The sequence below is a fragment of the Tursiops truncatus genome, chromosome 14 (genome assembly GCF_011762595.2).
Source record: "Tursiops truncatus isolate mTurTru1 chromosome 14, mTurTru1.mat.Y, whole genome shotgun sequence".
Classification (NCBI taxonomy): Eukaryota; Metazoa; Chordata; class Mammalia; order Artiodactyla; family Delphinidae; genus Tursiops; species Tursiops truncatus.
In genome coordinates, this window is record NC_047047.1 from 12,843,562 (window position 1) to 12,867,419 (window position 23,858).

A 23,858-nucleotide genomic window follows, 5' to 3' on the forward strand; every position below is an offset into this window, starting at 1 on the left:
TCAGGTCTCCGCCTCTTGCCCCCACCCCGCTAGCTCGGCTGCGGAGGCAGCGGTTGTCCCTGCCTCTCCGCCTACTGCACCTCGGCCTACCCACCGGCCGGCGGTGTTGGCGGGGAGGGGGACAGTAGTTGTAGACGGCCGCCCCTGCCTCAGAGAAGGTGAGTTCCCGCCCCGGCAGCGGGGGCGGCCCAGGCGTTCAGCCCCTCGACCCCACGGCCCGGGAGAGGCCGGGCGGGCCCGGAGAGTACGCTCCCCTCTCCACCCGCCACGCCCGGAAACGGGCGCCGGGGCCCCCACACGGATCGCTGCCGGGGAAGCTGAGGTTGGAGCGGGAGAGAGGCGACCAGGCCGAGGCCGTGGGTCTGAAGCGTCAGGGAGAGGGAAGGGGGTGATGAGGACACTCAGAGATCGAGGGGACAGAGACGAGGAGAGAAAAGGCTCCAGACGTGGAAGGGCGTAGACCTGCGCAGGGTGAAATCAACATCCTGGAAAGTAGCGACCTCACTCACACGTGGGGAGAAGTGGAGTTCGGAGTTCTGGGAGAGTAGGAAGTAAACACGCGAGCTTGAAGGTGCCGGGCCCTAGAGGAGAGAAGGGGGTGAGGCTTTTGAGGGATCACTTTGTAGAGTTTGCCCGGGTTTTTGAGGATTACGCCGTGTAAAACAAGCCTCTAAGATTTACAGCCCTATCTTGACAGTGGTCTGAGTTTTAATATGTACCTGCCCGCGTCAAAGCTAATAAAGCAGGACATCGGGGCGGCGAAAACAGCTTTTATTCAGCAACTACTGACAGTAGGAAAAGAGCTGAGCTCCATTCCGATTTGCGCAGAGGTGTCCGGGGGGGTTTAAAGAGAAAATGTAGGAATGGGGCAAGGTGGAGCTCAAGTAGAGGCAGGGACGTGCAGAATTACAAAGGGTTGGGTAGTGTCCTTGCATCAGGCGAGCTGTGTCAGTTCGCTGGCAGTTACGGAAGTGAGGATTCTGTTTTCCCACAGGGACTGGGAGACAGAGGCCCTGTCCTTCCTGATGATTACACTGCAAAGGAATGGCTTCCAGATCCTTGAGAAAGACACTCCTAAGTTGTAGGAGGTACACACATACATCTCAGAGGGACAGAGCAAGGGTTCACAATCGTAATCCCTTTTTAGTTAAGTACTAAAGAGCGGCCAGGGACCTGTCATCAGGTGTTGGCTAGAACAAACAGTAAATGTCTTTTGACAGCCCCAACTTTTTCCAGATCTGAGCTCAAAATGGGGCTGGTTCATCCGAGGGCCGTAGCCACAGGCTGCTGGAGGCCAAGTTAAAGTTTGGTCAAGCCTTTGTGCAGAAGTTTGGAAGGAGTATATCTGCCTAGAGTTTTCACCAGCACATTTTCCCTAACACATAAAGCTATTTCTTGATCATCTCAATCTAAGAGATGTTTGAGTTTCTACAATTATTGTATACCTGCAAACAAACTGCTGGTTCCAAACCCTGAGTTTAGGCTTTAAGGAAGTTTTGGAAAGGATTTTAGACGGTGGAGCTTGATCCCACTGCAGAAGATCTAGTAAAACGTTACGCCATCTTCATAATTAATTTCTAGTATTTGCAGTGTTGCCTTATGTTGCTTTTTGTCTCCAGAGAGAAAGATGGTGGAAGCCAGAACATTGTTGGATAATTTAATTTCTTTTTTCCTGAGGGACAACAGTAAATATAGTAACTTCATTAAAATAATTTTTATTTTCATCCTCTTCCACAATATACTCTATTTTTGTGTGGTATTCGGTAATCTTATACCTTTCACTTGGAGGAATGGCAAACAGTAAAGTATTATAAATTTCTTAAAACATTTTGTAAGAACTTTATATAAATTCCATTCACTAAAAATGGAAGTTAGAATTTCATTGCAACCAAATGATGTTCCATTAAGTCCCTTAGTGAAGACAACCTTTGGAAGACTAGATTTAGTGTCTTCAATCAGCCTGGGTTAGTATGATTGTTAGGATATTAAAAAATAAAATCTCTTGAATTTTCTGCTTTCGTACCAGATTTCCTGCCTTTCACTAACAAGTAAGCCTGAGCAGTTTATATGTGTCAAGACTACAATTCATCTTAGCTCCCATGGCCACATCACAGGAAGATTTGGAAACAGTTTCTTACGAAAAAAAAAAAAATACAGCTTTCTGCCAGACTTGGTTTTTTGCAATGACTTTGAATATGTGCAATTACTAAACACTTTAAATCAGTTCACACAACGCTAGCAGTTACTTTTCTATACTGCTTCAAGGTGGTATGAGAATACTGGAATAGGAGTCTTGACTGTTAAGTTCTAATGCTAATTTCTTAACTAGCTGTATGACCCTAAGTCCCAAACTTCCTGGACTTGAGTTTTGTCATCTGTGGGGAGGGGAGTTGGACTAGCCCAACTGAGTGGTTCTCAAATCAGGGGTGCTTTTGCCCCACCCCCTCCTCAGAGGACATTTAACAGTGTTTGGAGCCTTTTTTTTTTTCCCCTTGGTTTTTGCCACTGGACAAGAAAGGGCTTGGTGATTACAGGTGCTACTGGCATCTACTTGGTATAGGCCAGAGATGCCGCAAACAACCTAAAATGCACAGGCCAGCAACACAAACAACAAAGGATTATCCGACTGAAAACGTCAGTAGTGTCGAGGTTGAGGAAGTCTGCACTAACTAAACTGAGCTCCTTGACAGCTCTAAAACTGTGAACTGATTTTGCTGCTCCATACTGGTATTCTTTCCATGGCCTGGCTGTGTACTAGAACAGCAATTCATAAAACGTGAAACTTTGACCTCTAATGGCCATCAAATGACATTCAAAGACTAATGAAGTCTGTTGAGTTATGCTTGAGACCACTAGGATTTGAAAAACAAAATACAACTTGTTATCTAAAAATTACCTCTTGTCGCTTTGAGTAAATATCCTATTAACTTTTCAGTTAACTGCTACTTAACACGTAAATATTTGATATGCTGTTTAAAACACTAGTAGGAGTAGGACCCAAGGTATTTTTAGTTTAGATATTTATAAAAGCCTAACGTAATTGCCAATATAATAGTACATGAACAAGAAGAGAAAAAAAAATTTGCTTAGTACTTGGCCAGTATCTTCTTTTTTCTTAAAAGACTATATTAGGAGATTCCTCCAAAAGGTATCAAAGAATTGGCATGCTTCCAGTTATTAAAATTCCACTCTCACTTTCAAGATCCTGATACTATTAAAACTGCAGATCCATTTTCACCTATAGCTGTAACACTCTTATAAGGAGCTCCTCTGTATTGGGCTTGATAATAAACAAAGCTCAGTAAGGATTAAAAATTAGCGATCAGGGAATATATAGACGGTGTAAGATTATAAATAGGAAATTGAGAAATTAAACTCAATCACAAAAACCCAAAGAAATACCACATGACCAGACTTATATGAAAAGAAATATGCATTGCATTTATGGTCAAGGGAAAGATTTTCCAGGACACTTTGTAATTCATTCAGTCAAGTTTCTCAGATATTTTTGATAGTTAAAAATGTTATTGAGGGGCTTCCCTGGTGGCGCAGTGGTTGAGAGTCCGCCTGCCGATGCAGGGGACACGGCTTCGTGCCCCCGTCCCGGAGGATCCCACATGCCGCGGAGCGGCTGGGCCCGTGAGCCATGGCCGCTGGGCCTGCGCGTCCGGAGCCTGTGCTCCGCAGCGAGAGAGGCCATAACAGTGAGGGGCCCGCGTACCACAAAAAAAAAAAAAAAAATGTTCTACTGAGTAATAATATTCCTAAGAAATCAGTAAAAACAAAACCACAGCAAACAGTTCTTGCTTATCTGCTTTTTAGGAAAAAAAATTAGACTCATTTTAAGAATGAAGAACATTTCTGAATTCTTATTGAATCATAAATCCATTTACATAGCAATTGCCAAAAATGTTCCTTTGTTTTCTTGACAGTAAGCAGAGATTCGAGTCAACTGACAGAAAATCTAGTTAACAGCCCTTCTTACATTTATTCAGAAAACAGTTAGAGCTCCTACTATGGACCAGGTACTGTGTGTTAGGACAAGAGCATTCACAGACCCATTCACGTTTACTGATCTTTTAGGAGGACTGGCATGTATTTGGTGGCATTCTGACATAGGATGTCTGCCATGGGTCCAAGTAAAACTAATTTCACAAGCAAGAGCCTTGAGCTAGCTAGCCATAGATTACATATAATTATTGATGTTCAAAGGTTTAGTTTAAGTTAAGACATATTTTATGTTAAGCATGTAACTAGTGCCTGTAATTAATGATTTTGTTAATTTCTTTGTATTTTGTCATTGGAAATATGCCATAGTAAATCCTCAGTTACTTTTATGGTTGTAGTATTAGTGTAAAATAGCTAGAGCTTGGCAAACTCGTAGGTCACATACTAATCTCATTTCCTGAAAAGGCAAGGTTAATAACTAACACAGTTAAGAATATTCATGATGCTAACAGGTACACGCTGCATCTCTCAAAACTTCTTAAATGGGATTTGACCCTCAAAGTCAAAACAAAAAGAAATAAAACAGCATACTTTGGTTAATGGTTCCTTTGGGGTTTTTTTGTTTTTGGCCGCACCACTCGACATGCAGAATCTTATTAGTTCCCCAACCAGGGATCGAACCTGTGCCCCCTGCAGTGGAAGCGCAGAGTCCTAACCACTGGACCACCAGGGAAGTCCCAGCATACTTTGGTTAAGATAACAGAATCAGTTACCTAGTCTCCTAAAACTTAGTGCTGTGTTCTACTTAGTCTTTCCTAAGATTATAATGGTATTAAAAGATTGCAAATCTCAAGAGCCAGGAACAAGGCAAGGATATCCATCCTTACCACTTCTTTTCAGTATTGTACTAGCGGCCCTAACCAGTATAGTCAGACAAGAAAAAGAAAAACGTTTACAGATAGGAGAGGAAGAAATCACACTGTCTTTATTTGCAGATGCTATGATCATCTATGTAGAAAACCCCCAAGGAATTTTGGGAAATGCTACTAGAATAAGAAGTGAGTTTATCATAAAGGACACGAAATACAAGGTCAATATACAAATCCAATAGTATTTCTAAATGTTAGCAACAAGCAATTAGACATTGAGATTTTTTAAAAAATTCTATTTACTATTGCATCAAAAACCAAAATACTTTTGGATAACTTTAACAAAGTACAGTGAATGCTACATAACATTGCTGAGAGAAAGAAGATGCAAATAGTGGGGAAAATTGTCTTTTAATGCTTCTTAGTGAACTAAGTTTAAAAGTATAGGACCATGCCATTAATTTGGTATATTTATTAAAGAGGAAGAATTTATTAAAGGGAACCTAATTACACCTAAAACTCAGCAAATTAACATTCCTAATTTTGCTCAAACATTTTTTTCTTAAGTGATTAAAGATATTTAATAAATATTTTTAAAACCTTTATGCTGTACTATGTTTTAATACCATGTCACAATACAAATCAAATAATGTGCTGTGGGCGTGAAAAATTTTAGTAAATTTTTCACTCAAATTGAGTTGATTTGCTCGTTCAACCTATTAAACCTATTGAGGCATATTAAAAACATTTCATACAATGCAAAAGTTAAATTCAGGTTTTGCTATTTCTAAAAGGGTGGTTGGAATGTAACAAATTCTCTCTGACAGGTCTAGAATTAGGAAAAGTGGAGTGGTTCTTAGTATTTTATTAAGATATGAAGCATTTTTTAGACAGTTTTGAATTACGAGTAATTCATACTCTTCGTGTGTTTCATATTTAACTCAGTAGTTCACGTGCAGTGTTTTTATTACTTTAGCTTTTGCAATGGCTTTAGCTACTAATATTGAAATAAAAAAGACCAAACCTTGTACAGCAATTGAATAACAACGTGCATAGTTTCATTTCTCCAAAATAAAAGATTCCATTTTCTTTCTCTTTCCACTATGATATCTTTCCTGGAAGTAAATGGCATTGTGAGTGTTGGTCTATAACTAGGCTTGTGGTGTACAAATAGGAATGTCAAGTTTTCAGAATTTTGCTAGATTTTTTCCAAAAATTTTAGAAGGTACAACTGAAAAAATACTCCAGGTTAGTTTCAGAAGAGACAAACTATTTCTTGCTTGAGACCTAATACCAGCTTGTAAATAGCCTGCGTGTTTCTGCTTGACACTCCATATTCTTTTAGACATTGTATGTAGCAGACATTAACACAGGACGTAAACTGAAATCTTTATAAAGAGTTGGTTTAAAATCAGAGCAATCAGAAAAGATAATAAGGATCAAGTTGAACTTTCAGCTTTCATTAAAAAAAAAAACACCAAAAAAACAAAGTCCCTCTGAAACATGAGTTAGCTTGAAATACAAAGAATAGATAGGTACTCCTGTCAGGCACTCCTGACCTGTTTACCCATAACCTTTTCTACTTTCTGTAGTTACTAGAATAATTGGTTGGAAAAACATTTCGTTCTATCAGTTAAGTAGATGAAATCCTGAATAGCAATAAAAACAGCTCAGCTGTACAGCACTCACTATGTGCCATGCACTCTTCTAAGCACTTTACATTTAGTGATTTCCTTAAGACACACAGCAACTCTGAGGTGTATGTTATATCCTGTGTTAGAGGTTGAGAAACTTGACCAAGGTCATATAACTAACAAATGCCAGAACTGACTCTAGAGTCCCTATGTCTGGCTCCTAGAAGCAATGAGATAATTAACATAGTATGACAACCAGTAGTTCTGCATAGGTGACTCGAGCTTTGTTAGGTGGGTGATCTTTCTAGAAACAAAGCCAACACTTAAAACTCCAGTTTAACAAATTAAGGTAGAATTTTTTTTTCAAAACATTCATTATAGATCTTTAAGGTCCTCTCGTACACTTTACTGAGATATACTTACAATAAACGACACTTATTTAAAGTGTACAGTTCAATGAGTTTTTGACAGGTGTATACTCCCATGAAACCACCTTCATAAACAAAATGCCGAATGTTTCCACCAACCCCAGCAGTTTCCTCCTGCCCCTTTACAGTCCATCCCTCCCTCCGCCCCTGTCCCTGGCAACCACTAATCTGCTTTCTATCACTATAGATTAGTTTGCATTTCTAGAACTTTTTATAAGTAGACTCATAGTAGGTACTCTTTTGTGTCTTACTCAACATGATGATTTTGTGATTCATCCATGTTGTATGTCTTGCTATTTCGTTCATTTTTACAGCTGAATAATTCTGTTGTATGGATATACCACATTTTGTTTACCCATTCCCTTGTTGATAGACATTAGGGTTGTTTCAGTTTTGGGCTATTACAAATAAAGCTGCTGTGAATATTCATGTACAGGTCTTTGCATGGACATATGTTTTCAGTTCTCTTGGGCAAATACATATGAGTGAAATGACCGGATCATATAGTAGGTATTTAACTTTCAAAGAAATTGTCAGATTGTAAAGTTGTACCATTTTAAATTCTAACTAGTAGTGTATGGGAGTTCCAGTTGTTCAGCGTCCTTACCAACACTTGGTATTTTCAGTCCTTTTAATTTAGTCCTTCTGATGATGGTGTAGTATTATCTTCTGGTTTTAATTCGCATTTACTTGGCTGTTTCTTTATTTTTTCTGAAATGTCTGTTCAAATTGTTTGCCCATTTTAACTGAGTTTGTCTTATTATTGAGTCATAGAGTTCTTTATTTATTCTAGATATAAGTCCTTTGTCTGATGTATGAAATAAGAATGCGTTCCACCATTTTGTGGCTAACTTTTCATTTTTTTAAATGGAGAGCTGTGTAAAGCCCTGGAGATCAGAAAATATTTCAGGTTTTGTAAAAGCGGAGAAGTGGATTCCAGACGTGGAGAAGTTTTACATCAGTTGGAAAGGCAGCCAAGCATATCAGTTAATAACAGATTCTGGAGCCAGACTGCTCCTGTCATTTATTAACTGCAATCACAGACATGTTCCTCAACTTTTCTATGCCTCAGTTTCCTCATCTATTAACTATGAATCATAACAGTACTTAGCCCATAGGCTTCTTAGGAGGATAAAATTAGTTACTATTCTTAAGTGCTGAAATAGTACCTGGTACATGGTAAGGGCAATGCTGGGTAAGTGTTACAGAACAAATTATTAATAGGTGACTTGTAAATGTAATACTTTGAAGTGACCATAAAAGGCAATTTCAGGTTTACTAAAAGTACAAGTGATGCCATGCCTTATTTTCTTTTGTGAACCATCTGGTAGATCAGAGGAATGTTGTGGGATCATATTCTTCAGTGAGGACACTCAGTTTTCCGTGAGATTTTGGGGTATCCAGCAGTGTGCCAGGAGGTACTTGAAGTTTAAATGGCACATTTTATTTAAAGATTAAGTTAAAACTTTTACATAAACTGGATGTTTTAAGACTAGAATTCAAGAAGTTCATGAGGTTTTAAGGTTAATCATGAAACTTGAAATACATCTTTCTGTGATTGATCTCTAGGCTGTATACTCCCTAGACCTCCAGGCAATAAGAGTTCACTTGTCTGACTGTATAGAATGCTTTGGTCAAAATGGTTGAGATTGAGAACGATTGCTGTAGAAAGAATAGTTACAATTTAGGAAGACATGTCATGTATTTTTCAAATATTAATAAAATGGAAAAATAAGACATTTATATAGTACAAATAGATTTGAATAATCAGACTCATAGAAGGAAGATGGTGGGGAGCGCCGTGGAGAAGCATAGAATGTTCACATAAAGATGCTGAATTTAATTTTGGAATAAACTCAGATTCTATGAAATTCTTAATGTCTTTCTTATTGGGAATGAATAGAGCAATCCTAGATGAAGGAAAGAGGTGAATTCTTTGTAGCATGCCATAGGTGTTATCTTACTGTCTTCCTACTTAAAGTTTTCACCAGTAACATGGATGAACACATAGACTGAATGCATATAAAAACTATGTGTGGCAAAAGTAGCAAATGTCAAGATTAAAACAATTTGAATTTTAAAGATTGTCAGAGGTTTAGGTGGCCTAAACCCATTACAAGATGAAGTGTAAAGTCCTGCATTTAGAGAAATTAGTCAATTACATTAAGTACCAGATGGGAGAAGACAGCCAATGTGGGGAGAGAGATGCTACCTCTGGGATTTTAGCGATTACAGAGGTCAGTAGAAGTCAGTAACAAGTCTGCTGTAAGACACGAAGTACTAAGGCTGGATGCCCCAGATCATTTCCATAAAGTCCAGAGTTCTACTGGTGCCCTAATAACTTCTCCTTCAGAATGGTATTTTCTGGACTAAAAAATATATTACCATAGTAAATATCAGAGGCTTACTAGATGTTTTTATACTAAAATTGTCATTCTAATAAGCAAAAAGCCAGTACGTTAGCCTTGCAAGCACTTAGGAAATTAAGGTTTGAGATGGTATATGAAATGATATTCAGTTGAAGATTGAAAATATTACCCTAAATGTCTTACCTCCCTTTATTTTATTCATAGATACCACGTTGAATGAGCAAAGACTGAACTTTTTACAGATACCTTTTGTAAAAGGCTTGTAAGGAATAGTGCCATAATTTGAATTGCAGTGGATTTCACATTATGAGGTAGGTTGAAAATAAAGGGCTTCTAAATTGTTAGTATTTTTTATACTGAAGCTGGTACTTTGACTTGAAAGCAAGCAAAACTCTTAAAACTGTTAATTCAGATCAGATATATTAAAACTCATGAGTGCTATCTTCAAATTCAGAGGTGTAAACTTTGGATCACTTTCTCTAAAATAAACAATATTATTTATTTTTCAAGGGTAAAATACATACTCAAAAAGTTAGCTTTACTTTCAGATTTACAGGGAGCAAAATAAGAAATTGAAGATGCATTTTATGCGTTTTCAGATGATTGATCTATGTTGATGTAATTCTAAACTTTGAATTATTTAATTGTTATAACAAGATTGTGTTTGGTTTCAGGTAAATGGGAGTGGAGTATTGGACAAAAAATAGATTTTTAAATCTCTGCATCATGGTTTTTAGCTCAGTTGTTGCACCGTGTCACTATTTGGGGAAAGTTCATGCTAAGAAACTGAAGCAATTAATGGGTGAATATGATCAAATTTCTCCACCAAGTTCTCAACCTGATAAGGGTAAGGTTCCATTCACCTCTTCATTGATCTCTGCACCATCTGTGATCTTTTGGGATTGGATTCTTTCACTCTGCATGTCTTCAAGGTTCATCCACGTTGTACTATTTATTAGTATTTCATTCCTTTTTATTGCTGAATAATATTCCATTGTGTGAATTGCCACATTTTATTTATCCATTCATCAGTTGATGATCACTGAGTCATTTCTGCCTTTAGCTGTTAGGAATAGTGCTGCTGTGTACATTTTTGTACAACTTTTTGTGTGGACATAGATTTTCAGTCCTCTTGCGTTGAAACCTAAGAGTGAAATTGCTGGGGTTACGTGGTAACTCTATGTTTGACACTTTGAGGAACTGCCAAACTGTTTTCCAAAGTAGCTGCACATTTTATATTTGCACCAAGAATGAATGAAGTTTCCAGTTTTTCCTCCTTTTTGCCAACACTTATTATTATGTCTTTTTTTGTCTTTTTTTATACAGCAGGTTCTTATGAGTTATCCATTTTATACATATTAGTGTATATATGTCAATCCCAATCTCCCAGTTCATCACACCACCACCCCACCACCACTTTCCCCCCCTTGGTGTCCATACGTTTGTTCTCTACATCTGTGTTTCTATTTCTGCCCTGAAAACAGGTTCATCTGTACCATTTTTCTAGGTTCCACATATATGCGTTAATATGTGATATTTGTTTTTCTCTTTCTGACTTACTTCACTCTGTATGACAGTCTCTAGATCCATCCATGTCTCTGCAAATGACCCAATTTAGTTCCTTTTTATGGCTGAGTAGTACTCCATTGTATATATATACCACATTTTCTTTATCCATTCGTCTGTCGATGGGCATTTAGGTTGCTTCCATGACGTGGCTATTGTAAATAGTGCTGCAGTGAACATTGGGGTGCATGTGTCTTTTTGAATTACAGTTTTCTGTGGGTATATGCCCAGTAGTGGGATTGTTGGGTCATATGGTAATTCTATTTTTAGTTTGTTTTTTTTTTTGCGGTACGCGGACCTCTCACTGTTGTGGCCTCTCCCATTGCGGAGCAACAGGCTCCGTATGCACAGGCTCAGCGTCCATGGCTCACGGGCCTAGCCGCTCCACAGCATGTGGGATCTTCCCAGACCAGGGCACGAACCTGTATCCCCTGCATCGGCAGGTGGACTCTCAACCACTGCGCCACCAGGGAAGCCCTATTTTTAGTTTTTTAAGGAACCTCCATACTGTTCTCCATAGTGGCTGTATCAATTTGCATTCCCACCAATAGTGCAAGAGGGTTCCCTTTTCTCCACACCCTCTCCAGCATTTGTTGTTTGTAGATGTTCTTATGATGCCCATTCTAACTGGTGTGAGGTGATACCTCATTGTGGTTTTGATTTGCATTTCTCTAATAATTAGTGATGTTGAGCATCCTTTCATGTGTTTGTTGGCCATCTGTATGTCTTCTTTGGAGAAATGTCTATTTAGGTCTTCTGCCCATTTTTGGATTGGGTTGTTTGTTTGTTTTTTAATATTGAGCTGTTTATATATTTTGGAGATTAATCCTTTGTCCGTTGATTCGTTGGCAAATATTTTCTCCCATTCCGAGGGTTGTCTTTTCATCTTGTTTGTAGTTTCCTTTGCTTTGCAAAAGCTTTTAAGTTTCATTAGGTCCCATTTGTTTATTTTTGTTTTTATTTCCATTACTCTAGGAGGTGGATCAAAAAAGATCCTGCTGTGATTTATGTCAAAGAGTGTTCTTCCTATGTTTTCCTCTAAGAGTTTTATAGTGTCTGGTCTTACATTTAGGTCTCTAATCCATTTTTAGTTTATTTTTATTTATGGTGTTAGGGAGTGTTCTAGTCTCATTCTTTTACATGTAACTAGCTGTCCAGTTTTCCCAGCATCACTTATTGAAGAGACTGTCTTTTCTCCATTGTATATCCTTGCCTCCTTTGTCATAGATTAGTTGACCATAGGTGCGTGGGTTTATCTCTGGGCTTTCTATCTTGTTCCATTGATCTATATTTCTGTTTTTGTGACAGTACCATATTGTCTTGATTACTGTAGCTTTGTAGTATAGTCTGAAGTCAGGGAGTCTGATTCTTCCAGCTCCATTTTTTTCCCTCAAGACTGCTTTAGCTATTCAGGATCTTTTGTGTCTCCATACAAATTTTAAGATTTTTTTGTTCTAGTTATGTAAAAAGTGCCTTTGGTAATTTGATAGGGATTGCATTGAACCTGTAGATTGCTTTGGGAGTATAGTCATTTTCACAATATTGATTCTTCCCATCCAAGAACATGGTATATCTCTCCATCTGTTGGTATCGTCTTTAATTTCTTTCATCAGTGTCTTATACTTTTCTGCATACAGGCCTTTTGTCTACCTAGGAAGGTTTATTCCTAGGTATTTTATTCTTTTTGTTGCAGTGGTAAATGGGAGTGTTTCCTTAATTTCTCTTTCTGATCTTTTGTTGTTAGTGTATAGGAATGCAAGAGATTTCTGTGCATTAATTTTGTATCCTGCAACTTTACCAAATTCATTGATTAGCTCTAGTAGTTTTCTGGTGGCATCTTTAGGATGCTCTATGTGTAGTGTCATGTCATCTGCAGGCAGTGACAGTTTTACTTCTTCTTTTGCAATTTGTATTCCTTTTATTTCTTTTTCTTCTCTGATTGCCATGGCTAGGACCTGCAAAGCTATATTGAATAATAGTGGCGAGAGTGGACATCCTTGTCTTGTTTCTGATCTTAGAGGAAATGCTTTTAGTTTTTCACCATTGAGAATGATGTTGCTGTGGGTTTGTCATATATGGCCTGTATTATGTTGAGGTAGGTTCCCTCTATGCCCACTCTCTGGAGAGTTTTTATCATAAATGGGTGTTGAATTTTGTCAAAAGCTTTTTCTGATCTATTGAGATGATCGTATGGTTTTTCTTCTTCAATTTGTTAATATGGTGTATCACATGGATTGATTTGCATATATTGAAGAATCCTTGCATCCCTGGGATAAATCCCACTTGATCACGGTGTATGATCCTTTTAATGTGTTGTTGGATTCCATTTGCTAGTATTTTGTTGAGGATTTTTGCATCTATATTCATCAGTGATATTAGTCTGTAATTTTCTTTTTTTGTAGTATCTTTGTCTGGTTTTGGTATCAGGGTGATGGTAGCCTTATAGAATGAATTTGGGAGTTTTCCTTCCTCTACAGTTTCACCTGTGAAGCCATCTGGTCCTGGACTTTTGTTTGTTGGAAGATTTTTAATCACAGGTTCAATTTCATTACTTGTGATTGGTCTGTTCATATTTTCTATTTCTTCCTGGTCAGTTTTAGAAGGTTATACCTATGTGTCTATACCTTTCCAAGGATGTGTCTATTTCTTCCAGGTTGTCCGTTTTATTGGCATAGAGTTGCTTGTAGTAGTCTCTTAGGATGCTTTGTATTTCTGCAGTGTTTGTTGTAACTTCTCCTTTTTCATTTCTAATTTCATTGATTTGAGTTCTCTCCCTCTTTTTCTTGATGAGTCTGGCTAATGGTTTATCATTTTGTTTATCTTCTCAAAGAACCACCTTTTAGTTTTATTGATCTTTGCTATTGTTTTCTTTGTTTCTATTTCATTTATTTCTGCTCTGATCTTTATGATTTCTTTCCTTCTACTAACTTCGGTTTTTGTTTGTTCTTCTTTCTCTAGTTCCTTTAGGTGTAAGTTTAGATTGTTTGTTTGAGATTTTTATTGTTTCTTGAGGTAAGCTTATATTGCTATAAACTTCCCTCTTAGAACTGCTTTTGCTGCATCCCATAGGTTTTGGATCGTCATGTTTTCATTGTCATTTGTCTCTAGGTATTTTTTGATTTCCTCTTTGATTTCTTCAGTGATCTCTTGGTTATTTAGTAACGTATTGTTTAGCCTCCATGTGTTTGTTTTTTTACATTTTTTCCCCTGTAATTGATTTCTAATCTCATAGCGTTGTGGTCAGAAAAGATGCTTGATATGATTTCAATTTTCTTAAATTTACTGAGGCTTGATTTGTGACCCAAGATGTGATCTATCCTAGAGAATGATCTATGAGCACTTGAGAAGAAAGTGTAATCTGCTGTTTTTGGATGGAATGTCCTATAAATATCAGTTAAATCTATCTGGTCTATTGTGTTATTTAAAGCTTGTGTTTCCTTATGAATTTTCTGTTTGGATGATCTGTCCATTGATGTAAGTGAGGGGTTAAAGTCCCCCATTATTATTGTGTTACTGTCAATTTCCTCTTTTATAGCTGTTAGTGGTTGCCTTATGTATTGAGGTGCTCCTATGTTGGGTCTATATATATTTATAATTGTTATATCTTCTTCTTGGATGATGCCTTGATCATTATGTAGTGTCCTTCCTTGTGTCTTGTAACATTCTTTATTTTAAAGTCTCTTTTATATGACATGAATATTGCTACTCCAGCTTTCTTTTGATTTCCATTTGCATGGAATATCTTTTTCCATCCCCTCACTTTCAGTCTGTATGTGTCCCTAGGTCTGAAGTGGGTCTCTTGTAGACAGCATATATATGGGTCTTGTTTTTGTATCCATTCAGCCAGTCTGTGTCTTTTCGTTGGTGTATTTAATCCATTCACATTTAAGGTAATTATTGATATGTATGTTCCTATTACCGTTTTCTTAATTGTTTTGGGTTTGTTTTTGTAGGTCATTTTCTTCTCTTGTGTTTCCCACTTAGAGAAGTTCCTTTAGCATTTGTTGTAAGCTGGTTTGGTGGTGCTGAATTCTCTTAGCTTTTGCTTGTCTGTAAAGCTTTTGATTTCTCCATCAAATCTGAGTGAGATCCTTGCCAGGTAGAGTAATCTTGGTTGTAGGTTCTTCCCTTTCATCACTTTAAGTATATCTTGCCACTTCCTTCTGGCTTCTAGAGTTTCTGCTGAGAAATCAGCTGTTAACCTTATGGGAGTTCCCTTGTATGTTATTTGTCATTTTTCCCTTGTTGCTTTCAATAATTTTTCTTTGTCTTTAATTTTTGTCAATTTGATTACTATGTGTCTCAGCGTGTTTCTCCTTGGGTTTATCCTGCCTGGGACTCTCTGTGCTTCCTGGACTTGGGTGGCTGTTTCCTTTCCCATGTTAGGGAAGTTTTTGACTATAATCTCTTCAAATATTTTCTTGGGTCCTTTCTCTCTCTCTTCTCCTTCTGGGACCCCTATAATGCGAATGTTGATGAGTTTAATGTTGTCCCAGAGGTCCCTTAGGCTGTCTTCATTTCTTTGCATTCTTTTTTCTTTATTCTATTCCGTGGCAGTGAATTCCACCATTCTGTCTTCCAGGTAGGTCACTTATCCGTTCTTCTGCCTCAGTTATTCTGTTATTGATTCCTTCTAGTGTATTTTTCATTTCAGTTATTGTATTGTTCATCTCTGTTTGTTTGTTCTTTAATTCTTCTAGGTGTTTGTTCTTTAATTCTTCTAGGTCTTTGTTAAACATTTCTTGCATCTTCTCAATCTTTGCCTCCATTCTTTTTCCAAGATCCTGGATCATCTTCACTATCATTATTCTGAATTCTTTTTCTGGAAGGTTGCCTATCTCCACTTCATTTAGTTGTTTTTCTGGGGTTTTACTTTGTTCCTTCATCTGGTACAATGTCCTCTGTCTTTTCATTTTGTCTATCTTTCTGTGAATGTGATTTTCCTTCCGCAGGCTGCAGAATCATAGTTTTTCTTGCTTCTGCTGTCTGCCCTCTGGTGGATGAGGCTATAAGCTTATAGGATAGATGATTGCTACAGGGGCTCTTCCTTGATCTGTGTCTCAACAAGTGGCACCTCTCTGTCTTTTTGATTATAGCCAGCCTAGCGGCTATGAGGTGAAATCTTTTTATTATAAAACATATTTAAACATATAAGGAGAGAAAGCAGTATTATGAACGCTCATGCACCCACCATCCAGTTTTAACAATTATCAACATCTTTTTAATCTTATTAGTGACTTTTAACAGTTTTATTGAGGTATAGTTGACATACAGTAAACTGTATGTATTCCAGGTATACAATTTGATAGGTCTTGAGAGGTGTATATACCTATGAAATGATCACCACAATTAAGATAGTAAACATATCCATACCCACAAAAGTGCCATTTACAATCACTCCCTCGTACTTTTTCCTGCCTCATCCCCAAGCAACCACTGTGTTACTACAGGTTAGTTTCCATTTTCAAGAGCTTTATATATACGGAATAATATAGTATGTACTCTTTTGTCAGGCTTCTTTCATTCAGCATGATGATTTTGAGATTCATCTATTTCAAGTGTATCAATAACCTATTCCTTTTTATCATTGATTCCATTCTATAGAGATACCACTATTTGATTTATGCATTCACCTGTTGATCAATATTTGGGTTTTTTTTTTTTTTCCTTTCCAGGGCTATTACAAATAACACTGCTATGAACATTCATGTATAAGTCTTTATGTGGACATATACTTCCTTTTCTTTTGGATAAATATCTAGGAGTGGAATAACTGGATCGTATGTGAGGTGTATGTTTAACTTCCTCAGAAACTACCAGACTGTCTTCCAAGTAGTTGTATCATTTTACATCCCTACCAGCAATGTATGAGAATTCCAGTTGTTGCACATCCTCACCAGTCTCTTTAATTTCAGTCTTTCTAGTGAGTGTGAAGTAGTACCTTTTTGTGCTTTTAATTGACATTTACTTGATGACGAATGACACTGAGCATCTTTCATTTGTTTATTGTCCATTTGTATATATTCTTTTCTGAAGTGTCTGTTCAAATTTTTTTACCCATATTTAATCAATTATTTGTTACATTATTTTGCTCTAGTCAGAATTTTTATATTGTTTGAGTAGAATAAGGGCTGAATATTCTGGCTCACCAAATTAGGCTTCATTTAGATTTTCTTTTTAATCTCAAATTGCCAGTAAAGCTAGCTGATCACTAGTGACTCTAGATTTTGCTCTCAGACTTGTTCTGTTAATGGACAGAAATGTGTGATTCTACATGGGTTACGCTGCCTCCTAATTTTTGGAAATAAAGTACAACACAAAAATATCTAGCACATTATCATCTCATAGTGAGTACCTTTTCTGCTAGATTTGTAACGCAGGATTTGAGGTGGGTGGAGAGAAAGAGAAATAGTAGTTGTACTGCCCCCACCTGCCAAAAGAAATTTAAACAAGCAAACAAAGACTAGCATTATCTGATTTAAATTTCTTTTGAAACTTTTCTCTACATATAAATCCTAGCCCCTCTCAGCTGTCACCTCCATTTCCTTCCTTACCCCTCCCACCAGTGCTTTAATAGAGAACAAACCAGAAGGCATTCTAGAATGCTTTTTTCACCAATCAGAAGTAATGGAATGAAATCCAAGACCCTGTTCGGAAGATACGGAACTCTTGTCCCTCGTCTTTCCTCATGCCCTGTACCTACGATTAGTTTTGTCTCATAGCTGAATTTCTAATTTCCAGCATTCCCAAACCATTTTACAAACATCCTTTTATTATTAAGTCTTAAAATACTCTAGTCAGGTGAGTATATGTGTTCATTTTATTTTGTGTGAGTAAACAGAAGATTTTTAAAGATCAAATTACTTCTCTATGGTTTATTTCTTTTCTTAGACAACAGTATACAAAAAATTGACTATTCTGAACTTTAGAAATTGTTTGAACATTCAGATCAGGACAGTCACCATGGATGTGTAAGTTGTTGTATCCCTAATTCCTTACGTTTTTAGCCCTACAAAAGAATTCTATATGTCAGCTCCTTTCTACCCTCTTCATCCCGCTTCTGAGAAAGATAAAATTATTTGTGAGTGGCCTAGGCAGTATTTGACCTTTCTGATGCTCCTTTTTGGCATTTAATGTCATGATGTTTAACTTTCATGCCAAAGTAGTTTTAATTTGTTTGGGCTTCTTTATTTTGTTTTTTGAGACTCTTTTCAAGAGTAAAGGAAATATTCAGCATAAAATAATATAGTAAGAAGAATTTTCTCCCATCTTCTCTACAGAGAATCCCTTGTCAACCTAATGAATCGTTCAAAGAAGACATCTGACTCTTTTCAAGATGAACTTGAAGATTATATCAAAGTGCAGAAAGCCAGAGGCTTAGAGCCAAAGACTTGTTTCAGAAAGATGAGAGAGGATTATTTGGAAACCTGTGGATACAAAGAAGAGGTTGATTCTAGACCCAGGGGTAGAATGTTTGATCAAAGACTCCCTTATGAACCCATCCAGACCTACCGAAGACCATGCAATATCTCACAAGCAGTGGAGAAGCGGTTACCTCTGTGGCTACCAGCTCATGACAGCAGGCTGAGACTAGACTCCCTGAGCAACTGTCAATTCACCAGGGACTGTTTCTCAGGAAAACCAGTAGCCCTGAACTTTAGTCAACAAGAGTATAACTGTAGCTCATACAGTGTAGAATCTGGAGTTTACAGGCACCTCTCCTTAGAAAACAGTACCAGTGCCCATCAAGCTAGTTATAAACAGATACATCAGAAGAGAAAAAGGCACCCAGAGGATGGCCAGGAAAAGCCAGAAGAGGAGCGGCCCAAGCATAAGAGGAAGAAAGCTTATGAGGAAATAGATTTAGACAAACACAAGAGCATCCAAAGAAACAAAACAGAGGCGGAAACAGTCAGAGTCAGTACAGAAAAGCCTAAGAACCAAAAGGAGAAAAAAAGCCGAGATGTAGCCTCTAAGAAAGAGAAACGTAAGCGTAGAAAAGAGAAAAAGGAACAAGGGAAAGAAAGGACAGAAGAGGAGATGCTTTGGGACCAGTCTATCCTTGGATTTTGAAGCTCTTGCATTGGTTCTCCTGAGGTTAAACTGAAAAAATAGTTGAGGAGCTTGGTTTTACGTTGTCCACGTTCATATCGCTCTTTTCATGTGAACAGGTACAGAGCCTAAGTGAACAGAAAACATTTAATGTACTTGCTCTCCAACATGGAAATTACTTTTCTTCTCTTCTAAAATCATTACTACATTTTTCTTATGCGTAATGTAATTTCCCTTAATGAGGGTGGCTCTGCTTTTATTCATCAAATTGCTATGATGGTGGAAGTATTTTTCCCTTGGGAGGTCATTTATTTTAAATTGGAGGATTAATAGGCTTTACAGAATCTATTTCTTGATTGGCTTTTAGTTTGGGGTGGGTGTTTTTATATATCTGTGAAGCAGTTTAGATTGATTTTTTTTTCCCTTCGCTAGATCTAACTTGCAGTATATTTTCTAGATTGGAAAGTGGAAAATGACATACATTATAATAAGCTTAAGTTACATACAGTTTTAAACGTTTCAAGAAGTCTTGATACAAAATCAGTTTATATTCTGGAAATGTTTATAATATAATAAAGTTCTAATTTCTACATTTTTTTTTGTTTTCTGATTTCTGCATTTTTGAGCACACAGTGATGTGTTCCTATTCAACAAAGATGTTCTTCTGGAAGAGCAATAACTGAGCATATATAAACCCACTTTTTAGGGCAGAAACCTGAACGACCACAATTTTTCCAAATAGTTGAAATTGGGGAATTTATAAGAAAATGCCATTAGAGGGACTTCCCTGGCAGTCCCGTGGTTAAGAATCCGAGCTTCCACTGCAGGGGGACAGGTTCCAACCCTAGTCAGGGAACTAAGATCCCCCATGGTGTGTGATGTGGCAAAAAAAAAAAAAAAAAGCCATTGGAATATTCTTTCCTGACCAGTGTTTTCATTCTGATAATCCACTTTTTTACGATAAGCAGATCAAGTCTTTGAGCACTGCTGTTTTGTTGTAGAAAGAGTGGTGACCTGGGAATCTGAATCCCAGGATTCTAGACTCAACTATGCCATCAAGTTGTTATGTGACTTTGGGGAATTCACTTTATTTTCCTCATTATCAAATATACCTAGAAGGACTGGCCTCTAAAATGCTTTGGATAACAACAAGATGCTGTGATATGAAAACTCTCTTTGCATTCTACAATGTTGTGCTTACATGTTTATTGTAATATTAACTTTAAAATTACTTTGCTTAAATTATTTTTAATCATATATATTCCCTTCCCCTACTCAACTCTCTGCATGTAACCAGTCTCACCACCCTTGCTAGGCTGCTGCCTTACTCAGCTCTGACACCTCTCTGGGTCCCCACCTTGCCTAGCTTCCTACCTCAGTGGGTCCCAAATAGCAAAGAAGAAAGGAAGGAGGGCTCCCCCGGTGGCGCAGTGGTTAAGAATCCGCCTGCAAATGCAGGGGACATGGGTTCAAGCCCTGGTCCAGGAAGATCCCACATGCCACAGAGCAACTAAGCCCGTGCGCCGCAACTACTGAGCCTGCACTCTAGAGCCCATGAGCCACAACTACTGAGCCCGCATGCCACAACTACTGAGACTGCGTGCCACAACTACTGAAGCCTGCGCGCTTAGAGCCCGTGCTCTGCAACAAGAGAAGCCACCACAATGAGAAGCCCGCGCACTGCAACGAAGAGTAGCCCCTGCTCACCACAACTAGAGAAAGCCCGCACGCGGCAACAAAGACCCAACGCAGCCAATAAATAAATAAAAATAAATAAATAAAATACATTAAAAAAAAAAAGAAGGAAGGGGAGGAGGGAGAGAGGGTAGGTGACCCATTTTATTTTACACTAATGACCACAAACCTCCAACCCATCAGGTTTCCCTAGTAAATTTCCCATCCTCAGCGATGTCTTATATTTTCCCCTCTCTCCTCAAACCTTCCCCTCCCTGGTACCTGCCATACAGGGCCCCCTTCCTCTCAGCTGATGACCTCACCTCACACTCCAATAAAAAAAACAAAAGCCTTCAGAGGGGGACTTATTCATTGTCCTACCACTGGATCTATAAACTTCCCTCAAGTATTCTGTTCTCTGTCTTCTCTACAATAATAGTGTCCCTGCTCTTAATAAAGACAAATCCCTCCCCTCATGCACTGAATCCTACACCCTTTTACCTTTTCAAGGACTTCATCTCTCTCCTGCACCTTGAATCTCTCCTCTACTGGATTATTCCTTTATATGCAAACAAGCTTCTGTTTCCCCTCTTCAAAAAACAAAGCAAACAAACAGAAAAACAAAACTCCCTTGACACCCTACATCCTCTTTCAGCTATCTCCTTTCTCTTTTACATCAAACTTGTCTACAACAGCTGTCTATACTGACACCTCTCATTCTCACCTCCACCTATTCTAGTTTCTGTTCCTACCATTCCTCCGAGGCTGCTCTTATCAAAGTCTCCAATGACTTCCATGTTCTCAAATCCAATGGATATTTTTTATTTGTATTCAATTCAGCCTCTCAGCAGCTTCCATTTGGTCAATCAGTCCCTCTTCCTTGAAACATTCCTCTCTCAGCTTGCATAGCACCACATTCTCCTGATTTTTTCCTACCTCCATAGCTGCTGCTCCTTATGGGCTCATTTACTGGTTCCTCTTCCACCCACCTCTAAATGCATCATGTATATTGCATCAGGAGCCAATCCCAGACCACCACTCTTTCTAATTGCACATCCTAAGTGATCTCATCCAGGCTCATGGCTTTAAATTCACCTGTATGTTGATTTGTGGACTGAATGTTTGTGTCATCCCCCAAATTCATATGTTGACATCTAATCCCCAATGTAATGGTATATGGAGCAGGTACCTCCCTACCTTTGGGAGGTAATTAGGTCATGAGGGTGGAGCCCTCACGAATGGGCTTAGTGCCCTGATAAGAAGAGGTCAGAGAGCTAGCTGAGCCACCCAGTCTATGGTAACGTGTTACAGCAGCCCAAACTAAGGCAGTTGATGACCTCTAAATTTCTATTTCTAGACTAGATTTTCCCCCTGAGTTCTAGACTCATAACCAACTGCATTTGTTGTTATTTCCACCTAGAACACCAAAAGGGCACTTACATCCCTCGTCACCAGTCATTCTTCCCTCAGTCTTCCTCATCTCTGCAAATAACAGCACCGTCTTGATTGTTCAAGCCAAAAATCACTAAAAGCACACTTGACTCTCTCCTACATCAGAGCCATCAGTGATTCCTCCTGGTTATATCACCAAATTATCTCTCCTATTGTCCAATTCTCCCCATCTTCATTGCCACCACCCTGACCCAAACCATCATTTATCTCTGGTATTATTTTGGTTTTATTTGTACCAAACAGGACTAATAGGTCTGAGAGAAGCTGAAAACTGGGAGAAGTCATCAGAGGCTCTGAGCTGGTGAGCGCAAAACCAGCAACAGGAGTACTGAGAGACCAAATAGTATCATGGTCATCTAGCACTGAGGATTTCAAAACTATCCAGCAAATATTTCCTTCCAGAAAGACAAAGCCTTACCTGAAAAGAAAACTGCTAGGCTAAGAAACCTAATAGATCAGGGAAGTAACACCAGAGGTAAGGGAAAGAGAAGGTACCAATAGTAGGGAGAAGGTCCCAGATGAAGAACCCAGAAAATTCTGCGACAGCAAAATACATCTGAGGTGAGAATACCACCTTGCCAAGCAAGACCCGTAGGCCTGTAGGAAATAGAGCAGAAAAACTTTTCTGAAGCAAACTTAGCTCTGAAAGGCAGAGAAGTAGCCATATTTTGAGCCCTTCACTGAAACAACAGGGAGCCCTCAAGCCATGATGCTGGGAAAGGTACCCTAGGCCATTCCCTCTCCACAAAAATGTGTTCACAGTAGTCCAGGTCACCACATTTCATTTAAACTTTGGAAAGGAGGAGGAGAATATGATCTAGCCACACAAAGTGTTACAAAAGAAAATTGGACTAAAATACTTTGACAAGACACCAGAAAAATGCAAACACAAAGCAGATGAAAACTCTAATCTGACCCTTCAAACAAGGCTGCAAGACATCAAGAAAGCAATTAAAGCTTTAAGAAAAGCACATAAAGTGGAAAAAGAACTCTGAAATAAAATGGCCAGACAACTATGCAACTGAAAAAGACAACAATTAATTCCAAGAAAAATAAAATATAATGCAGTAAAGAAAAAGTAATTGTATTTTTTTAGTCAAAAATATTCATTGAGCATCAAATTTGAGCCAGACATGGTTACTAAACAATGACCTTGACAGACACAGGAAAAAATTAGTAAAAGAAAAAAAAATCATTTCAGAAATAAAAGGAATACAAGAGAGTATAGACACCATAGAAAGAACAGGGAAATAAACGGTAAGAAAGAGAGTAATGAAGATAATCCAACAAAAGTAAATTTACACCTTGCAAGAAGGCGATAAAGATAAGAGATGAGCAAAGGAGATCCAAATATACTGGAGTCTCTAAAGAAGAAGAATCGATGAAGCAGCACAAACATTTAAAACTCTCTATTTTTTTATGAATGACAACAATATGTATACACATTTGCAAAACAGTTGACTGTTGACTTTGGGCAACGCATGGAGTGTTCTGAATTCTCAGACCCCAAGACAGTTGAGCTTTCAACTCTGACAACTTTGGCTTTGAATTTCAGTTGGGCACTTACAAGCTGTGCGTGGTAGATTCGTTGTCGGGGAAAATGACAGCGATAATTTCCCCTCCCTGTAGCCACCCCTTGTTTCCCATCCAATAAGGCTGGGCTTGGCCATGTGACCTGCTTTGGCCAATGGGAGAACAGCAAATAAGATGGGAGCTGGATTTAGAAAGTGCCTGTGCTTGCCCTCATGCTGCTTTCGGAGCTCAGCCACCTCGTACACGCCGTACTGAATAATGAGAGACGTGTGGCTACGTCGGCACCACCCAGGTGCCATTGAACTCTTTTCCTCTTCACCAGATACAAGGCAC

At 38.3% G+C, this 23,858-nt stretch overlaps 1 protein-coding gene across 3 annotated transcripts; it reads left to right on the forward strand.

Annotated features, from left to right (window-relative positions):
* KRCC1 (lysine rich coiled-coil 1) lies at positions 1–19,461 on the forward strand. Of its 3 annotated transcripts, XM_019942234.3 has the most exons (4): positions 1–158; positions 9,453–9,559; positions 9,923–10,095; positions 18,095–19,461. In XM_019942234.3, exon 4 carries the CDS (start codon positions 18,114–18,116, stop codon positions 18,885–18,887), a length of 774 nt encoding a protein of 257 aa, XP_019797793.2. In that variant the 5' UTR covers positions 1–158; positions 9,453–9,559; positions 9,923–10,095; positions 18,095–18,113; the 3' UTR covers positions 18,888–19,461. The 3 variants fall into 3 exon arrangements, with proteins under 3 accessions (XP_019797793.2, XP_019797792.2, XP_019797791.2); XM_019942233.3 differs by lacking the exon at positions 9,923–10,095; XM_019942232.3 differs by lacking the exons at positions 1–158; positions 9,453–9,559; positions 9,923–10,095 and adding an exon at positions 17,761–17,785.
* Positions 19,462–23,858: the final 4,397 nt, after the last annotated feature.